Source organism: Lemur catta, chromosome 1 (assembly GCF_020740605.2).
Source record: "Lemur catta isolate mLemCat1 chromosome 1, mLemCat1.pri, whole genome shotgun sequence".
NCBI classification, from domain to species: Eukaryota; Metazoa; Chordata; class Mammalia; order Primates; family Lemuridae; genus Lemur; species Lemur catta.
In genome coordinates this window covers 25,776,106-25,795,307 of record NC_059128.1, presented here as the reverse complement: position 1 = coordinate 25,795,307, position 19,202 = coordinate 25,776,106, and the positions used below count along the sequence as shown (strand labels likewise).

General features: G+C 50.7%; 1 protein-coding gene across 4 annotated transcripts; it reads right to left on the bottom strand.

The window, feature by feature from the left end:
• Positions 1 to 379: 379 nt before the first annotated feature.
• Positions 380 to 17,310, bottom strand: ABCD4 (ATP binding cassette subfamily D member 4). 4 transcript variants are annotated; one of them, XM_045563986.1, is made up of 19 exons: positions 17,164 to 17,288; positions 13,130 to 13,248; positions 12,857 to 12,984; positions 11,336 to 11,475; positions 9,778 to 9,894; positions 9,285 to 9,410; positions 8,621 to 8,671; positions 6,651 to 6,745; positions 6,258 to 6,379; positions 6,060 to 6,151; positions 5,788 to 5,877; positions 4,102 to 4,310; positions 3,854 to 3,945; positions 3,302 to 3,338; positions 2,883 to 2,932; positions 2,391 to 2,443; positions 1,995 to 2,071; positions 1,249 to 1,364; positions 380 to 1,090 (listed from the first exon to the last, which is right to left on the bottom strand). In XM_045563986.1, exons 1-19 carry the CDS (start codon positions 17,199 to 17,201, stop codon positions 1,022 to 1,024), a joined length of 1,821 nt encoding a protein of 606 aa, XP_045419942.1. In that variant the 5' UTR covers positions 17,202 to 17,288; the 3' UTR covers positions 380 to 1,021. The 4 variants fall into 4 exon arrangements, with proteins under 4 accessions (XP_045419942.1, XP_045419943.1, XP_045419944.1 ...); XM_045563987.1 differs by lacking the exon at positions 9,285 to 9,410; XM_045563988.1 differs by lacking the exons at positions 12,857 to 12,984; positions 13,130 to 13,248 and having other exon boundaries at positions 17,164 to 17,310.
• Between the last annotated feature and the right edge of the window lie 1,892 nt (positions 17,311 to 19,202).

Here is a 19,202-nt window from a genome sequence, read left to right as displayed (position 1 = left end):
TGGGGAACGTTGCTCTAGAGTAAGGAGTTTGGGCACGATAACTTTCCCCTCGTGCTTTGTGCTTTCTGGGTTTTGTCTGTTTAATTTGTTGTTGTTCCCTAATATAGATTATTTTTTAAAAATTCCAACCGTATTTAAGCTGGTAAGGGGAAAGAGATTTATTTCCATTGTGGGTTAAGACAGACAGAAGGGTCCTCGAGGTTTGTGGCTCAAGTACTAACTGCACGACACTGACAAATGCAGAGGAGATGGGGCGGGAAGTGAAAAACCAGGGGCAGAAGATTCCAGCACAGGAAGGTGCTGCCCCTTCCCTCCAAGCACTCAAATACAAGGCTGGAGATCCAATAAAAAGATCATTCCATAATACAGAAGACTGAGAAAAAGGCAAAAAAAAATTTCTTTTTATTATTTCAAAATATTACAGGGGTGCAAATGTTTTGGATTATATGGATCCCTTTTGTTATGCTGAGTCAGGGTTATAAGTATGCCCACCACCCAGATAGCGTTCACTGTACCCGTTAGGTAGGTTTTTGCCCATCCTGTCTTCCCCGCCAAATTTTTTTAATGTTTAACTTTTCTTTTTAGAAAGTGATACAATTTAAATGGTTAGTTAATTAAAGTTAAAAATGTATTATTGCAAAATTTAACTAATTTAATAGTAAAAGATTTCTGGATCTCTTGTCTCCAAGTCCAGTACCCTTTCCGCCCTGACCCTTCATTTCTTACAGATCTCACACTTTCAGATTTCTCTTTGGCAAACACGATCCAAGTAATTTTTAAGTGATCAGCACTTGAAGTACATGGAGGCTCTGGCTGAGGTGGCAGGAGGAGCCCTGGGGAGGCTCAGTGTCCCCCATGGAGGCCCACACCTGGGCTGAGCCCACCGCGGCCAGTCCTGCACAGGCCCTGCGTGGCCAACCTGGGCTTGTTCCTTCCCCAGCAGTCCTCCTGGTCTCGCCTGGGGACTGCCGACGTGCCTGGAGCGCGGCTCTCCTTCCAGTGGCCGTGCACGTCCTTGGCTTCATTCCGTTTTGATTCTGGTCAATTCCCATCTTCCTCCTCCGTAGAGTTTCAGAACCCAGGAATGAAACTATAAGAGACCCCACCATAAGAGATCAGGCTGCCCTGGCCAGCAGAGCAGGAGGCCATCCTGTTCTCTGTGCCACCCTTGCTCCCCATTTTGAGGGACCTCTGGGCCCAGCCTTTGGGTTCTTCCTCCTCCTTAGGCCATCCTTGAGCACACGGTACCTTCTCAAGGCTGTGCCGATGTCCCACACTGATGAATGTCATCCCCAGCTGCTGGCCGATGCGGTACAGCTCGCTCTCCACCTCCTCTGTCAGGGCACTGGTGGCTTCATCGAGCACTGCGGGCAGAACACGGCAGGAAGACATCAAAGTCCTGCTCCCTGCACCCCTCTGCTTCTCCTCCGACCCACGCTCACCCCCAGGTGGGACCCGGGAGAGGCTGAAAGCTGCTCTGCTTCCAGGAGCCCACCTCAGCGAGAAGACGGGCCAAAGGAGCCGAGGCCCAGGCTCCCTTGTGAATATTCCTGTGAGCAGCCAGAAGAAACCTCTCAGTTCCCTAAAGAGAAGCCCCAGCCACTCCCTGGGACTGCTCAATCCGGGGAATCTCAGGTCCCCCAATAATGTCAGCCTTTGGAAAAGTCTGCATCTCCCACCCTCTAACAGGCGCAGCTCGGGGGCTGTGGTGTGGGTGTGCCTGCTCACAAGACGGCAGAGCCTGAGGGCCGTAAATCACACCCCTCTCAAGGCCGGCCCCTGGCACAAAGCTATGGGTCGGCAGTACGACGTAGCTAGAGCTGCCCCGGCGATGCCAAGCACTGCTCGTCATGGGCAGGGCCCTTTTGTCCTTTCCAGGAGGGGCACAGAATGCCCAGCCATGCACAGGTGAGCCTGCCTGCATGCGAACATACACTGCTACACCTGCGAGCACACGCGGCGCTTGGCATGTGAGTCAATGGGGGGGACCTCACCTGCGTACTTCGGCTGCAGGTAGAAGAGCCTGGCAAAAGAGAGCCGCTGCATCTCCCCTGGGGACAGGACATCATACCTGAGGAAAGGGAGCGAGAGCTGAGCGAGGGAGGAAGGAGGATATAGCTTGGCTTTTGTCTAGAATGGGTCTGGGCAGGAAGAGGTTCTCTCTGCACAGAGATGGGCCCCAGGACAGACAGAAGCCTCTCCCCTTTCAACCACAGCCACAGCGCCCAGGTGAGGCAAAACTCTGCTCCCCAGGGCATAAAACTTGCGCCTGATGGACCAGCCAAATGCCGGGACCTTGGGTTAGGAACTGTCCCACCTTTGGCAGGGCCCCTGGAACCCGCTGTCTTCATGGGGGACCTGGCTCTGGAGCACCTGACCCCTATCCTTACCAGTTCCAATCGACCTGCTGGTCCAGACCGTCTGTCCTTGCCACCAAGCTGGACTGTAACAGACCCGGAGGGCACAATGCTGGTGAAAGGGCCCATCCCTGCTTCCTGCCACCCTGGGGAACCTCCCTCAGTCCCCACCACACACACACAGGCCTCTGGGACAAATATACACCCCACTGGCAAACCAAGGTGGGGGATGTGGGAATAACGTGCCCCAGACAGAGGAATATTCTATCAGCGACACTGCTCAGACGTGCTGGCACATGGTGACAATAAAAAGCAGACTGACAGCTTTATTATTGTTTCAAAATTCTGTAAAGAGAGCACACCCCCTTATCGCCCACACCTGGACAACAGCTCCAGCTGTCAATTTATACGCCCACTCCCCACCCCAGGCTCAGACTTCCAGTCCTGGGATCAGAGACAGCAGGGCCACCTGTGGCTGGTGCTCCCAGGTGGGCTTGGGTCCTCGGGGTCCCTGTCCCTACTTACCAGGCCTGCCAGTTCCAAGAACCTCATGATCCTCTCATCATCTGTAGAACCTGCAAAATAGAGAAGGCTTCAACCAGTCAGCTCTGGCTGCCAGAACACACGGGGCACATCATGGCAGGGGTGGGGGCCCAGAACGCTGGGCTAAGTGACAGGTCACAGTACTTGATAAAGGAAGGTGAAGGAAGCGATCACTTCCCTTGCCTCCATGAGGAAGGACACCCTCAAGGCGGAGAAGATACAAGGAGATGAGGTCGGGGTACAGAGCCCTAAGTAGCAGACAGTCAGAGGAGGAGGGGGAGACCCCCCCTGAAACCTGCCGGGGCCTCTCCCAAAGGGCATGGGTGAGGCGGCCACGGGCAGGCAGAGCTGGGGCAACTGAGATGGGAGGAGAGGACATGACCCAAAGAGGCCCAGCTCACCTGAGTCCGGGTAGATCTCCTTCAGGGGATATATCACCTGATAAAACAAAAGCCACAAAGGCCTAGGAGGGCCGGCACGAGATGGAGCTGCACACAGCCTGCCTCCCTCAGATACCACGGGGGCCGCCAGGCTCCTCTCCGCCCCGGGAGACAAGGCAACGCCTGGGGCCAGTGGGAGAGAATCAGGCCCACGCACAGCGGGGCAGGCTCACTGTGACCTCCAGAAGTGTGTGTGGGTAGAGTCTGTGGCATCCTGAGGGCAGGGGTGTCACAATCCAACCTCAGTGCTCAACAAACACGTGTGATGCAGCCTGCGCCGCCCCCACCCTCGCCGGACCTGCCTCCGGAGCGGCTCCGAGCACATGGGCTCCACCCACGGACGCTGAGTGGAATGTTCTCAGAGCCAGGGAGCTCCCACACACGGCCGCTGTACCACCCCCCCTTCAGCCCCGTAAATCCCCAGGGCCTGAGACTGTCACACTGCCAGAGGTCCCAGGTGTGAGTGGGTGGGGGTGAGAGAAGGGAGAAGCGGGCCCCCCGCGCCAGGCTGACCTGCTCCCGAAGGGTCCCGTCAGTGAAGAACGGCTTCTGTGGCAGGAACAGCACCCCGTGGGGCCCAAAGTCCGTGAGCATCTGCACCGAGCCTGCAGAGCCCACAGAGACGTCCGCTTTGAGCTCCCAGAGAAGGTAACTGCTTCTCTTCCCTCTGCCTCTCACCCTCTCTCCCCAACACATGAGGCTGGATTCTACCACCCTCCCAGGCCCAGGCTGGGCCAGAGGCAGGGAGGCCCGGCTCTCACCCCCTGTGCTCGCCCACAGGCCGCCCAGGACCCGCAGCAAGGAGGTCTTGCCGGTGCCCGTGTTGCCCGTGATGAGCAGGCTCTGCCCCTCGGAGATCTTCAGGCTCAGATCCTTGATTAGGGGCTTGTCGGAGGAGGGGGTCGAGATGGAGACCCGCTCAAGGAGGAAAGCTGTGTCTGCTGGCTGTGCTGCCGGCCACCCCGGGGCCCTGGGTCGGGGAGGAGGGGGGTGTGGGAAGGCAGCAGCGTCAGTACTGTCATGGGGGAGGTACTTCCCCTCAGAGGCATCACCTCTGGATCAGGGGTTGTTATGGGCTGAATTGTGTCCCCCCAAATTCACACGTTCAAGTCCCAACTCTCAGTACCTCAGAACGTCACTGCATTTGGAGATGGGATCTTTAAAGAGGAGATGATGATGTTAAACAAGGCTGTTAAGATATATCGGACCCTAAGCCAATATGATTGATGCCCTTTTAAGAAGAGGGAGACCCCAGGGGTGACACAGAGAAAAGGCCATGGGAGGGCACAGCAAGAAAGCAGCTGTCTGCAAGCCAAGGGAGAGGCCTCAGGAGAAACCAACCCTGTTAACAACTTGATCTTGGACTTCTAGCCTCCAGAACTGTGAGAAAAGAAATTCCTGTTCTTTAAGCCAACTGGCCTATGGTATCTTGCCCTGGCAGCCTGAGCACATTACCATGGGGTGGGGATGGGGCATCTACTCTGTACCCAGCCCCATATGTGACTGATCTTAATCAGTCTTAACACCCACGAAGTGAAAGATTATCCTCACCTGGAAACCAAGAGTCAGGGGGCTAAGGAATTGCCCAGGTCACAGAGCTGCATGTGCCCAATTCTAATGTTGGTGGGTTTCCATGGCATCATAGCATGAATAAAGTACTACTAATAAGCATGGAGGTGGTTAATAACAAACAGTGTGAGTTTCCTGCTGTCCACAGATGCCTGTCTCCCCCACAGCACAGCAACTCCAACACCCTCACCCCGGCCTCTGGGCTCACCAGTGCAGGGAGCCTGAGTTTTGCACAGGGGCAACAACGGTTAAGACATCAGTTCCTAAGAAGAGAGAGCTGAGCGTAGGCCCTGGATTCAGACTGACTCCATTCTGAAAGCTTCCTCCGCATCACCATCCAAGCACTGTCCCCGGACTATGGTATCTAATTCCCTAAGTGGAAGGTCCCATTAATACCTCCTGTCTAGAGATGAAGAAACTGAGACATAGAATAATGAAGTAAGTAATTTGCCTAAGAAAAGTGAAATGAAACAAATCCTGAATGCACAGGAAGGCCAGAAACATTACAGAGCCATAGCTCTGAAGATAGCTGAATGAAGACACAGCTGGGTCTGAGAGAGACTCGGGGAACAGAGGAAAGGGGCGGCGGCAGGGCTCGGTGGGAGGAGGAAGGAAAGGAAGAGGAGAGACACTGTTCAGATTTTGGTTTTGTTATCTGGGCCCAGGCAGGTGTGTACCTCACTTCCATCGGTGGGGGGGATGATGTAAATGCCACAACAGCAACGTGAGTGTGAACACTCGTAATGTGTGGGGGTGGAGGGTGGCGGGTGTCTTCCCTTTACTCCTCCCAACTCCACCACCCCGCTGGGAAGGGGCAGGGCGATTCCAGAGCCCGCACCCTCAGCCACCACTCTCTCCCCTGCCAGCCCACTACTCACTTGTCTGAGCACCACTCGCTCTCGCCCAGGGTCTCACAGTCCTGTGACTTCAAGGACATGTCCAGCAGGGTCTCCTGAAGCTCCCCAATCCTGGGTGAGATGTGAAAACCTGAGGCAAGGTCTGGGGGACCCAGGTAAAGACAAAACTCCTTTTTCTATCGCACGCCCACTAGTATGTGGTGAGTTTCTCTCCCCCCGGTTAATTTATTCAGCTGCTCCTTCCAGCGGCACGCACCTAGCTCAGGAGCCAGAGAGGCGGGACACAGCCTCACCTGTGCGTGTACCCAGCCACGTCCGAGAGCGTGGTGGAGAGGTCGATGAGCCGGCTGAAGCAGCTGATGAGGTAGATGCTCACGAAGGCATTCTGCACGGGACGGACAGCGGTCACACGGGCCTCGGCTTTGGGGCCCCGGGAGCTGGGCCAGAGCAGGGAGGGCACCGCATGAGGGCTCACTAGGAGGGATTCTCACCTTGCTGACCAGGGTGCTAAGCTCTGTGGGACTCAGGTCTCCATAGACCCCACTGAAAATGGGGATCGCAATGACAATGTAACTCAGGATACTGCCCAGATAGTCAAAGGTGTTGACACCGACTGTAGGAGACAGACTGCGTAAGAGACCCAGGAACTGTTCACGTGCTCTGCCCGGGACGCCACCCCCAGGGTGGAGAGCAGGAAGCCAAGCAGGGCCATGCTCTCCCTGACCCTCATTCTCCTGGGGACACTCAAGAGAGAGGCAACAGCTCCCCTGCTTGATTCCTTCATCAGACCCCATTCATCAGTGCGGGCACAAAGCAGAGAGGTGTGGGAAGGGAAGTGAACCATTCCGACCCCATGGGTCCCCCCTCCCGGGCCCCCTGCCTACTGTACAGCCAGAGCTCCTTGGACATCAGCTCTCTCTGGGTCTGAAGGAGTCTCTGCAGCCTGCGGTCTGTCCTCATGTGCTCCACGTGCCCAGCTCTGACAAGAAAGGCTGGGATGTCCACAGGGCCTGGAGAGGGTCAGCCAGACTGGGGGACCCCACCCCTCATCACACTCTTCTTTAGGGACCAAGCCCACCCACGTGATCTGGGCCTCAGACTCTGTCTGCCACTAGCAGCCACACCTTGCTTTAGTCATCCCCTGTGGTATTGTCTGTCAAAAGAACATGAACTCTAGACTTGGACAGGCCTGGTTCAAATCCTGGCTCTGGCCAGTTATTAGCGAGGTGACACAGGCAGCTTACTTAAGCCTCTGAGCCTCAGTTTTTTCATCTGTAAAATGGAGCTAATAATACCTATGTAATCACAGGAGAATTAAGAGTTTCTGAATATAAAGTGCCAGAAACGATAGGCCCTCGTAAAGAGCTGCTATTATCAAACAAATACACAGGGCAGCCCCTAGGTGCCAGGTTCCTCGCTAATTAGCTAGTGACATAAAGAGGTGGATAAAATAATCCCTGTCCCTGAGGAGCTCCCAGTGCAGAAAGCAGGCAAGCACACTGCATCCTTCACCTGGAAGACGGAGTGTTAAATGCATCCTCAGGGCAAGGGCAACAAACAGCCTTGACCACTAACAGGGTCTGGGAAAGCTCCCAGAGGAGGTGACCTGGAGTTTCAACGATAGGCAGAAATTCCCCAGGCAGAAATGGTGGCAAGAGGAGCGAGGGGACATTTCAGATTCTGCACAGAGAGGCCACAGAACCCATCTATAATAACCAACCTGCCTTCCCCAGAGCGCAGAGCTTCGCGACGCCAGGCCAAAGAATCCAAAAGCAACCTTGTTGCCACACGCCGGCCCCACCCACCCACAACCCAGCCCCAGCGCAGCTTTCTCGTGTTCTTGCTGCCCCCGAGTGGTGGAGACTGCAAACTGTAGCAGAGACCGGCAGAGAGCAAGGGTCCCGGGGCTATTAGATCCACCCCAAGTACAGGTGATCCAAGGAGCAACATCCGCTTCTTAAACAGGACTCTCTGCGGCCCGCGCTACCAATCCAATCGCACAAGGCAGAGCGCAGGGACCTGCCCTGGCCCCAGAGGGAAGGGATGGGATTTCACAACACTGCAGTCAGGAGACCAGACACCAGGCACGGACAGGATAGTGTTTGTGGGAAGCAGATCTCCTGATACTGAGAGGCCCCCATTCCCTCTCAGGCTTCAGACACGGGATCAGCCCTGGACGTCATACACTAGCAAGAAAGCCATTTCTTTTTTTTTTTTTTTTGAGACAGAGTCTCGCTCTGTTGCCCAGGGCTAGAGTGCCATGGTGTCAGCCTAGCTCACAGCAGCCTCAAGCTCCTGGGCTCAAGTGATCCTCCTGCCTCAGCCTCCCAAGTAGCTGGGACTACAGGCATGTACCACCATGCCTGGCTAATTTTTTCTATATATTTTTAGTTGTCCAGTTAATTTCTTTCTATTTTTTAGTAGAGACAGGGTCTCGCTCTTGCTCAGGCCGGTCTCAAACTCCTGACCTCCAGCGATCCTCCTGCTTTGACCTTCCAGAGTACTAGGATTACAGGCACGAGCCACCGCGCCCGGCCAAGAAAGCCATTTTACAGACAGGAAAACAGAGGCAGAGGCGATGCCTTGTAGTGTCGGCAAGATGATGAAGCATTCACTCATTTTACTCCCTGACAGCTCCAGGCCCCAGGCTAGGCCACTAAGACTAAAGCTGTGAGGAACCACCTGGACCTGAGGATGACGTAGACAATGACAGTGGGAGGTACAGGGAGGGGGTCATAGCCAAGTGCGACCACACGGCCCCTGAGCTCGGTGGTGGTGGGAGGGTTATAAATTCGTCCTTCCTCTTCCTCTCAGCTCTGGCAGGGCAGAGCGGAACTGCCCCCTCCAGACTCACCTGTAGAAAGCAGCAGGCTCAGCGTTCACCCGAATCTGCATGTGCTTGAACCTGGGCAGGCCAAAGGGAAACGTGTGCTGACAACGGGGAGTACCAGCCCCCTTCAGTCAGAGCCCTGGATCAAGAAGAGCCCCCAGAGGGGAGCCCAGCTCCACCTCTAACCATGGCTGCCTCGTGACCTCTCCCTGGACTGTCATAGAGGTAGGAAACCCCAGGGCCTGGGTGAGGCCGGCAGCAGCTCTGCAGGGACAGGGCAGAGAGGTCAGGTACATTCCTGCCCACACACCTCCTCCTCCCAGGCCCCGGCCCGAAGTGGGGGGCCAGGAAGCTCAGAGTAGGGGCTGGATCTTGCCAGGCCCCAACTGCCCGGAGACAGGGTGGTTAGACCAGAGCATGTGAGAAGGCCAAGGGATGACAATGATGACCAACCAGACACTGTCTGCAGCCATTCTCATGGGTGATCTCGTTCAACCTCATAATTCTCTCAGTAGACAACAGTACCACTCCCACTTTAGAATAAGAAAACTGAAGCTTAGAGAGGTTAAAGTCCTCGCCCTATATCCCACAGCTGGTAATTGGCCCAGCCGGGATTCGAACTTAGGCAGTCTTACTGCAGATCCCATCCCTCAACCCAGCCCAGAAGCCTCAAGCAAGGCAGACACACCTAAAATCCCCCTCCAGCTTCTCCTGCTGCACCAGCTTTGCCACAATGGGCCCCATCAAGGTTTTGTTCACCACGGTTCCCAGGAGGAAATACCCGAAGATGCTCACGGGCCCGAGCCAGCCTGTGCTGCAAGGCAGAGAGGCAGGGAGAGGGAGCAGGGGTCACTATCCCCACGGGCCTCCGTCCCGACTCCTACCCCCTCTCGGGTAGGCCCTGACCAGCGTGGCAGCCCCACGCAGCCCTCTGCTCCTGCGAGGGGGCATCTGGTACCTGGTGTGAGCTGTTGGAGCACCAGCATCCCTGTGACACTGCAGTGCACAGGGCCAAGCAGAGGGCAGGAGCCTGAGCACACGAGATAGGGAGACTCCCCACGGTGAGGGGGCAGGAGGAAGCCAAGCCCCTCCCGGACCCAGCCTGGGAGAGCTGACTAAGGGACCTCTGGGGACACACCAGGCCAGGGAGGCAGAGGGACCCTGGGAAGAGGAGACCTCACCTCTGGAAGCACTGGTAAGTGTAGTAGACCAGGGTGAAGGGGGAGATGATCAGCTTGCTGGCCATGCTGCTCAGCTGCTGGCAGAATCGCTCCACATCCTGGCTGATGCGTTGGTCCCTGGAGCCAATGACACAGAGAAGCAGGGCTCGAAGGGTGGAGAGCGCCAAGGCAGCTCCACCTGACCCCTTCTCCCGACCTTGCCTCTCAGTGCTGCCAGCTATGGCCCCGTGGGAAGATGGATGCAGACAAGCTGGTTTCCTACAGGCAACTAAACCCTGAGGTCCATTAAGCAGGGTTCTAGAGAGTTACACCTTAGGGAACCTCAGTTCACCCCTCAGAAAAAGTGGGAACTGAGAGGTCCAACACCCAGGGACCTAAGGCAGCTCTGGGCAGAGCCAGAGAAAAACTTGAGGGTAGCTGAGCTGCTTTCTTGCATGGTCAGGAAAACTGGCCCCTTTATCTCAATCCTCCCCAACTCCTCCTACATGAGCCTGGCCCTGGTCCCATGTTAGCGACCTGGCTGTGAAAGCGTCACATGGGCTGAGCCACCAGGAAGAGGCCTAGAAGTTAAGCAGCAGCAGCAGCAGCAGCAGCAGCAGCAGCAGCAGCAGCAGCAGCCTACCAAGAATCTCTGCTGTGAAGCTCAGCTTGAGCTAGGAAAGGTCACCTCGGCAGCAAAGTGCCTGCTGGGAGGGTGGTGAGTAGGGAGGGGATGAGTGTGAAGGAAAGACCCCATATGTCCCATCTCACCACCAGGGCCACACTGACTCCTAGTCCCAAGGAGACATGACCTTGGGCAAGTCACCTGCAATCTCTGGGCCTGTTTCCTCACCTGTAAAACAATCGCTAACTTACATTGGAACACTTGCTGCGCCAGGCACTGTACACGTGTGCTCCATGGATGACATCATCTCATCCTCACTACATCCTTTGAGACTGGAACTATTATCATCCTCATTTTATAGAAGCGGAACCTGGGGCTTAGTGAATTTAGAGCCATAAGCTGGGAGGGGATAGAAGGAGGACTTAAACCCTAGAGTAAGTCCCAGATAGCACTAATTTTTTTACTGCTGAAAATCTAAGAGTTGGTTTTCTAGCAAGGACACTAGAGGCTACCTTATGTGGAAGCCCAGGATATGAAATGTGAAATGGACAAAAGGCAGGGAGCTGCTCTTGGCCTCTTTTTTTTTTTTTTTTTTTTTAAGAGATAGGGTCTTGCTATGTTGCCCAGGCTGGAATACAGTGGCTATTCACAGATATGATCATATTGCATTACTCCTGTGCTCACGTGATCCTCTTGCCTCAGCCTCCTGAGGTGCTGGGACTACAGGTGCATGCCACTGCACCTGGCAGGCCTCTTCTTTTTAGCTCCCTATTCTCAGCCCTGCCAGCTAGTCCAGGGGTCCTCTGCTGAGCACCCTCCCCGCAGCTCCGGGCAGTGACATCTGGAACCGACCATTAGATGATCTCCATAGGGTCTGCTGCCAGGACTCTCCAAGGCTAAGCCAGATGCAAGGGACCATGCAGAGGGCAGCGAGGACTAAGAGGGGGCACCTACGGGTTATCGATGTCATCCTGCAGCACGTTGAGGGTGTAGTACACGCGGCCCCGGAAGTAGAGGCGGTGGAGATGCTCGGTGAGGTCCTTCCTCCAGCTCACATACAGCAGGTTGCAGGTGAACTGGTCAAAGCTCTTCAGCTGTGCAGAGGAGAGGCAAGGGGAAGGGAGGAGATGGCTTCCTGCAGGTCTTGGCTCACAGCCCAGGGCTGGCAGACCAGCTCAAAGCTCTGCTGACCAGCCCGGCCCACTCTGACTCTGATCACTCTCTGTCCACTCAGCACTTTCAGTTTTTTAAAAATGATGTCCCTTGAGTCATATCAGCACTTTTCTTATTTAACGTGTCAACTCATGGGACTTTTCCCTCTTCCTTCCTTATTCATTCATGTATTCATTCCTTCACCAAACATTAGAGGGCGTATCCAGGCAAGCCCCTCAAGCTGCTTTCTGTTTCTACATGAGCTTCTGGAGATTGGAGATCATGCTGGCTATTCCCTTTGTTCTTACTCCGCTGTCCCCTAAGCTTGGAACTGGGTTCTGATACACAGGTGTTTACTGACTGAAGATCCAACAAAAGTGGCCACGGTATGACAGGAAGTGGCTTCCCCTAGAAAACAGGCAGCACAGCTTGACAGCGTCAGGCTTGAGTTCTGGCAAAGCCCTGACTCTCATCATTTACCAGTTCCCGAGCACCTATGTGCTAAGCACTACAGAAACAATGAGCTCACACACACTCTAGCCACGAAACAATTACAAGGGTGTGAGGAGTGTCACAGCAGAGGTAAACTCAAGGAATTAGTAAGTATAGAGAAAGGGCAGAGTTTGGTGGAGAAAACATGAAGGAGAGAGCTGAGGAGGACCTGAAAGAGGTGACTATGGAGACATCTTGAAAAATGAGCAGTCCTTAGTGTGTTGAACAAGAGCTGGGAGGAAGGCCATTCTGCAAAAAGGCAGCAGTTGCAAAGGCTGGGAGGTATGACATGGTGCCAGGCAGAGTCACAGCCTCAGCTCGCCCCGGAAGGTGAACAGCAGTTCTGGCTGCTGACCCCAGTTTTTGTTTGTTTGTTTGTTTTAAGAGATGGGATCTTGCTATGTTGCTCAGGCTGGACTTAAACTCCTGGGCTCAAGCGATTCTCCTGTCTTAGCCTCCTGAGTAGCTGAGACTACAGGCTTGCACAACTGCACCTGGCTTTGAATCCAGTTTCAAAGTGCTCTGAGCTCCAAGAAGTAAGAGTTCCAGGAATCAAAGGGACAATGATCATTTCCAATAAATGCTGAATTAAGACAAAACCCCACGGCCTAGCCCTGGGAGCTTGGAACATTGGAGGAATAGGTTCCAAGTGGGCCAATAGCAAGATCAATGGCCTGCCTAGCATTCTGACTTTCATCCCTTCAGTTCCTGGAAAAGGGAGAAAAACATACATTCACAGCTTCGTTCCTGCTTCCTGGAGGCTAAGACCTACCAGGCATTTCACTCATATTAGACTGGAGAGGGAGAGACACAGGGAGGGGAAGACCTTACCGTGGAGTTGAGAACGATGAGCATGACAGCCAGGAATGTCAGTTTCTTAAACCCATCCAAGTCTTTGTTTCCCAGGACCCCATAGTACTGACTGGGGATCAAGCCAACCTGGTAGATCACCAGTTGTTCTGGGAGGAGGGAGAGGAGTAAGAAATCAGTGATGAGGGGTAAAAAGGACGAGGCAGTCCCTGCCTCATCAATACCCGAGAGAGAAGGAAAGGGGCCCAAAACTAGGGCTTCCCTCCCTCCTACAGCCTGGGCTTGCTCACTCACCCAGTAGGGTCACACACAGAAGGGTCAGGAACATCAAGGCATTCTGTGATGACCAAGAGGGAAACAAAACCTTCTGTATCTGCAGGAACCGCTGGAGAAATTGCAGATCTAACCTAGGCCTGAAGAGGAATTGGAGAAGCAGAGAGAAACCCAATAGGGTAGGTAAGCCTTGGAGAGCAGTTATCAAGCTTATCCGCATTGTTCTGTAGAGGGTACAGGCCATGCAGAAAGAATGATTTACGAATGCTGAAGATGCTGGGCTAGAAATAGACTAGGGATAGAAAGGAAATTCTTTAAATTGATAAACTGGTTATTTACCAAAAACCCATAGCAAAAAACATGGTTAATGAATAAACTTTGCCACATCCTTTTTATGGTCACAAACAAGACCAGAATGCCATTATATCAAGGATTTTAAGGTCTCAGCTAAAGCAATAAAGCAAGAAAAAGGAATGAGGAAAAAGAATTGAAAAAGAAGAGACTAAATTGTCATTATTTGCAAATGATGTGATCATTTACACAGGACACAAGCAATTCAACAGACAAACTCGGATGGCTGGTTAGCTCAGTAGATTAGAGCATGATGCTGTTAGGATGGAAAGGCTAGTAGGTGCTCATGGTGCAGGTGGAGAAAGATTTCTCACATAGAGGTTAAGATATATAAAAGTAAAAATTTATTTTGTGTGTGGGGGGGGGGAGTAGAGAGCAGGGAGATGGCCTGGTCTCTCAAAGAAAGAGAAGGGAGATGCCAGTCCTGAGCCAAATGGCTTGCTGATTTTAAGGGGGAGGAAGAAAAAAAAATAATGATGGCTGTCAGCTGATAACAGCAGCAGCAAGATGTCCAAGACTTGATTTCCTGCCTTTCCTTGGAGAAGGGATTATTACAGAAGATGTGACTTTGCCCTCGAGATACGGTTGAGGCCTGGATCTCGTTCTCCTGCTGTTTACTCAGGAACTCTGTAAAAGCAGATTCTCAAAAAACAATTTTGAAAGAGAGAGATTTATATCTCTTTTCTGTCCATTCAGCTGTTTTCAGTAGTTGTGCAAAACAGAACTCCAGCAGGGTGCCTGTTAGTGACAGAACTCATAGGATTGATCTTTAACTGTTACTGGGGAAATTGTGAGATGAGGTATTTGCCCCTTTCACTAATAATAGACAAGCTGTTGGAAATAAACAGGGTTCAGCAATGTCACTAGATATAAGATTAACATACAAATTTTAGGCTGGGCGCGGTGGCTCACGCCTGTAATCCTAGCACTCTGGGAGGCTGAGGCGGGTGGATCGTTTGAGCTCAGGAGTTCGAGACCAGCCTGAGCAAGAGTGAGACCGCTTCTCTACTAAAAATAGAAAGAAATTATATGGACAGCTAAAAATATATACAGAAAAATGAGCTGGGCATGGTGGCGCATGCCTGTAGTCCCAGCTACTTGGGAGGCTGAGGCAGGAAGATCGCTTGAGCCCAGGAGTTTGAGGTTGCTGTGAGCTAGGCTGACACCATGGCACTCTAGCCCAGTCAACAAAGTGAGACTCTGTCTCAAAAAAAAAAAAAATTAAAAAAATTAAAAAAAAATTTTAATAGTGTTCATCTATACCAGCAATAATCAACTAGAAAATATAAAGAAAATAAGATGCCATTTATAAAAGAAATATATAGAAAAACAATAAAATATCTAGGAATTAACTTTAAAAAAGAGCCGGGCACAGTGGCTCACACCTCTAATCCTAGCACTCTGGGAGGCTGAGGTGGGAGGATCCCTTGAGGTCAGAAGTTCCAGAGCAACCTGAGCAAGACTGAGACCCTGTCTCTACTAAAAATAGAAAAACTTAGCCAGGCATGGTAACGCGTGCCTTGGGAGGCTGAGGCAGGAGGACTGCTTGAGCCCAGGAGTTTGAGGTTGCTGTGATAGGCTGACACCACAGCACTCTAGCCTGGGCAACAGGGCAAGACTCTGTCTCAAAAAAATAAAAATAAAATAACTTTAAAAACGAATGTATAAGACATTTTGGAGGAAAAACGGAAAGCTCTGTTGTAGGATATGAAAGAAAACCTAAATAGAGCTGGCAGGACTCACCATTATAAGGACCTCATTTCTAACAAAAGTAGTCTATAAATTCAATATAACAACAATTAAAAGCAGGACTTCTCTGAGGAACTTAATAGCTTAGGGCAATTGTGAAGAATAAGAGAAGAGGGAGAGACCCAAACCATCAGGTTATTATGACAGATCAAATTACAGGGCTGGAATAGTAACACAGTATTAATACAAGAACAAAAGAACCAATGGAACAGAAAAACAAAACAAAACACCTGTGTTTACATAGGCACACAAGAGGTTATGTCACAAGAAAGAACATGTTAATACTAATAATTGCCAACACTTACTAAGCATGTACTATGTCCTAGTCCAATTCTAAGAGTTTTGCATGTATTAATTCATTTAACTGTCACAACCCTAAGAACTGGAGATAAATTCTCCAATTTGAGGGAGGCAAAAAGAGGTTAAGTAACTTGTCCTGTCATCCACTTGGTAAGTGGAAGCCTTATGGTTTAAACATAGGCAGCCTGGCTCCAAGAATTTGTGCTCTTAACTATGCTATACAGCTTTTCTAGTTTTAATTAATTAATTATTCATTGAAAATAGTGTAAAAAAAATTGGGTCATTACCTCCAACCATTTACAATAAACTTAAAAAACTACAACTCGATTGAAAATCTAAATGTGAAAAGTAACTCAATATATTAAGTTAATAAAAGGAAAGAAATGGAAAAAAATTCTTCCCCAAGATACGTTAAAAAAAACTATGAAGGGGAGAACTGATGAATTTAATTAGAATTAAATATTTTTATTCACCACAGTGCGATAGATTAAAATACTTGGAGGAGGTATTTGCAGAGTGTAAGACCAACAAGGAATTAAGATCTAGAGCATAAAAGAATTCCTGCGAGCCAGGAAGATAGGAAATCCATAGAAAAGTGGAAAAGGATATAAACAGGCAATTCACAAAGGGGGAAACTCACATGCCTGACAAATACAGGAAAATGAACACAATGGGAGACTACCTTACACCCACCAGACTGATAACCATTACAAAACCAAACATTACCAAACCTTGGGGGAATACTGGGAAACAGGAATCTTGATGTACCACTGTTGGAAAGTATAAACTGGTGTGACCATTCCAAAGAACAATCTAGCAAAATTAGATATGACCTAGCACCCAACCCTGGGGTAGATAACCCAGAGAAAAGCACCAATATCCCCAAGGAGACAACTGTCAGACTATTCATTGCAGTATGGCTTGTGGTGGTTAAAATATTAATATCAGAAACAATCTAGGTATCCATCCCTAGGGGAATGAATAAGTAAGACGGGTCTATGCACATGGGGTAGCACCGCGCAGCACTCGGAAGTGGAAATGAGATTACTACAAAGCACGGATGATGTCAAAAATACAATGTTGAGAAAAGTGTTGTTTTTTTTTTTTAAATCACAGCATATTATCATATATAGGAATTCAAAACCACTCTATTTTTCAAGGTAGCATACACAAAATTATGCAAGTTGTAAAGATGCTTATTAATACAACAGAGTAGGTGTCTGAGAAGGGGAATGAAACGGGATTGAAAAGTGGCACGAAGTGAGGAAGACAAAATAAAAAAGGCGCTCTGCATTGGTCCGCAGGGGACCGAGAACTGAGAAGGATCATCAACTCAGTTCTGTGCACAGGAGGTTCTAAGAAAAAAAGCCAGTTGCGAGGAAGACGGTCCCACACCTAAGGGGCAGACGATGGCACAAGTCCCCACTAGGACTGGACGGAGCAGCAGCCGGAGCAGAGCGGCCTCGGACCCGAGGGGAGGGTGGGCGCCCCTTCGGGCCCCTCTTTCGCTCAGACGCCGCCGGAGCGGAGCGCGGGCTCAAGGGAGGCAGACTAGGCGCGGAGGGCAGGAGAGCCCCCTCCTTCCCCACAACCCTGACCTCCTGCTGCCGGCCCTCGCCCGCACCCCGGCCCTCCTCCTCAGCCGCCCTGCTCACCTGGCGCCAGCTCTGGGCGCAGGCCCCGGGACCACCATGACCAGAGATCTGACTGACGCCGGAGCCCAGCGGCCCGAGGTCGGCTCCGGGCAGAGTCCGAGGAGCGAGCCGCCGGCCCAGGAGGGGCGGGGCCCCGGCGACCATAGAGATGGCGGCGGCTAGAGAGGAAGGCTCTGGGCTGCGCAGCCGCGCCCGGAAGCGACCGACTTCTCTAAAAGTACCAAAGAGTGCCGAGCGTTCATTCGGCTGACGCGGCGGCTAGAGCGCCCCCGTCTGGATCTGGGAGGTTCTCCCTTGACAAGAGGTAGTCGGGGATGTAACTATTTTATGACAAGCATTTTAGCTTCTGAATATAGTGGATGTTTCATACATTCTCCCAGAGAGGGCAGCATGATCTTTTAAAAATATAAATTAGGCTTCCGATCGCAGTTAGAATAAAATGGAAACGTTTCCACGGCATACGTGATCGACCCTTCCCCCTGGTGTTTGTGTGTTGTTTGCACAGCCACAGAGTTTGAGCCTCACGGTCTTTGGAGTTGCAGTTGTGTCCGCTTGGATCACTCTTCCCCCATCCTAGAACTTTCCGTGGCTGGCTCTTTCTCAAAATTATCTGAAATGTCACCTGCTCACCCTACCTAGTATATGCCGTCCTGCCCCATCGTTCCCTATTGCATTACACTTTTGTATTCTTCATGATATTTATCACTGTATGAAATCATTTCCTTAGTTACTGTTTCTCTTCCCCCTAGTAAGAGTAAACATCGTTAGACAGGTACCCTGCATTACTCATTGCTGTATTCCCAGTACCAAGAACACTGCTAGTGCATAGTAAGTGCTTAATAAATATTTCTAAATGTTGAATGAATGAAATGCTTATCAACTGACTGATTACAGTGCCCAAAGACAGGTGGGAAATGGGTCAAGAAAACAAGCAGCCCGATCTCACAGAGCCCTAAATTTGAATCTGGATGGACCTTCCCATCTTCCTTCAATCCTTATTGTCAACTATATGCCAAACGCTCAAGAACATACGTGTATCACCTGTTTTCGTGGAGTTTGCAGTCTAACAGGGAAGGTCAACCAGTTAAAAATTACAGTTGTCTTTATGAAGTGCTATAAAGATACTTTAGAGCGGAAGTTTCTCAACTTTGGCACCATTAAGTTTTGGGGCCTGATAATTCTTTGTTGGGGAGGCTTTCCTATGCATTGTGGGATATTGAGCTGTATCCCAATTCAATGCAAAAGAAGACAAACTCTGTAAAATAATTTAAAGAGGTTTATTCTGAGCCAAATTTGAGGACCAGGGCCCAGAGCCACGCTCAAGAAGCCTTGAGCAAGTGGGCTTGCTGTGGTTGGGTTACAGTTTGATTTTTATACATTTCTTTGCAACAAGGGAGACAGGAATTACTTTGCAACAAGTTATAAATATTGTTAACTATATTCATGCAAATGCAACACAGCATGTAAGTTTCGTAACATGCTATACTTGAATGATGAAGTATTCAGTGTGGATTTGCCTTATCATTCTAAAGTGCGTTGGCTATTGCAGGGACAGGTGTTAGTCAAAATTTTATCTCTGCCAGAACAGGTAGTTAAATTTTATGAAGAACAGAATCAGCAATGTGAATTATTGAAAGAAGATTTCTATAGGAATACAGCATTTCTGTGTGATATCATGTCAAATCAAAACAACTTGAATATTTCTTTGTAAGGTAAAACTAAGTCTATATATGATATGTGGCAAAAAATCCAAGCATTTAAAAAAATGATCTTTTCTCAAAACACTTCTTCTTCAAAAGGAAATTTTGGATGAACATTTTCCCCAGTTAGCAAAGGTCATAGATGAGCAGGATGATATATGTGAATCATTTGAAGAATTCACAGCTGTTATAGACCTATTAATTGGAGACTACAATGAAAGATTCACTGACTTTGAGAATCATGACATCACACTCAAATTACCATTTCAGCTTCACCTGGTTGATATCACCACGGCATCTAAAGAACTACAGATGGAAATGATTGAGTTCTCAGTAGAT

Coding starts and splice junctions, on each gene's coding strand:
- ABCD4 (XM_045563986.1), bottom strand. CDS start 17,201: ATGGTGGTCCCGGGGCCTGCGCCCAGAGCTGGCGCCAG. Junction 9,411..9,777: donor ACTTACCAGTGCTTCCAGAG/GTGAGGTCTCCT, acceptor TCTGCCTTGCAG/CACAGGCTGGCTCGGGCCCG. Junction 2,444..2,882: donor TCTTGGAACTGGCAGGCCTG/GTAAGTAGGGAC, acceptor GGTCTGTTACAG/TCCAGCTTGGTGGCAAGGAC.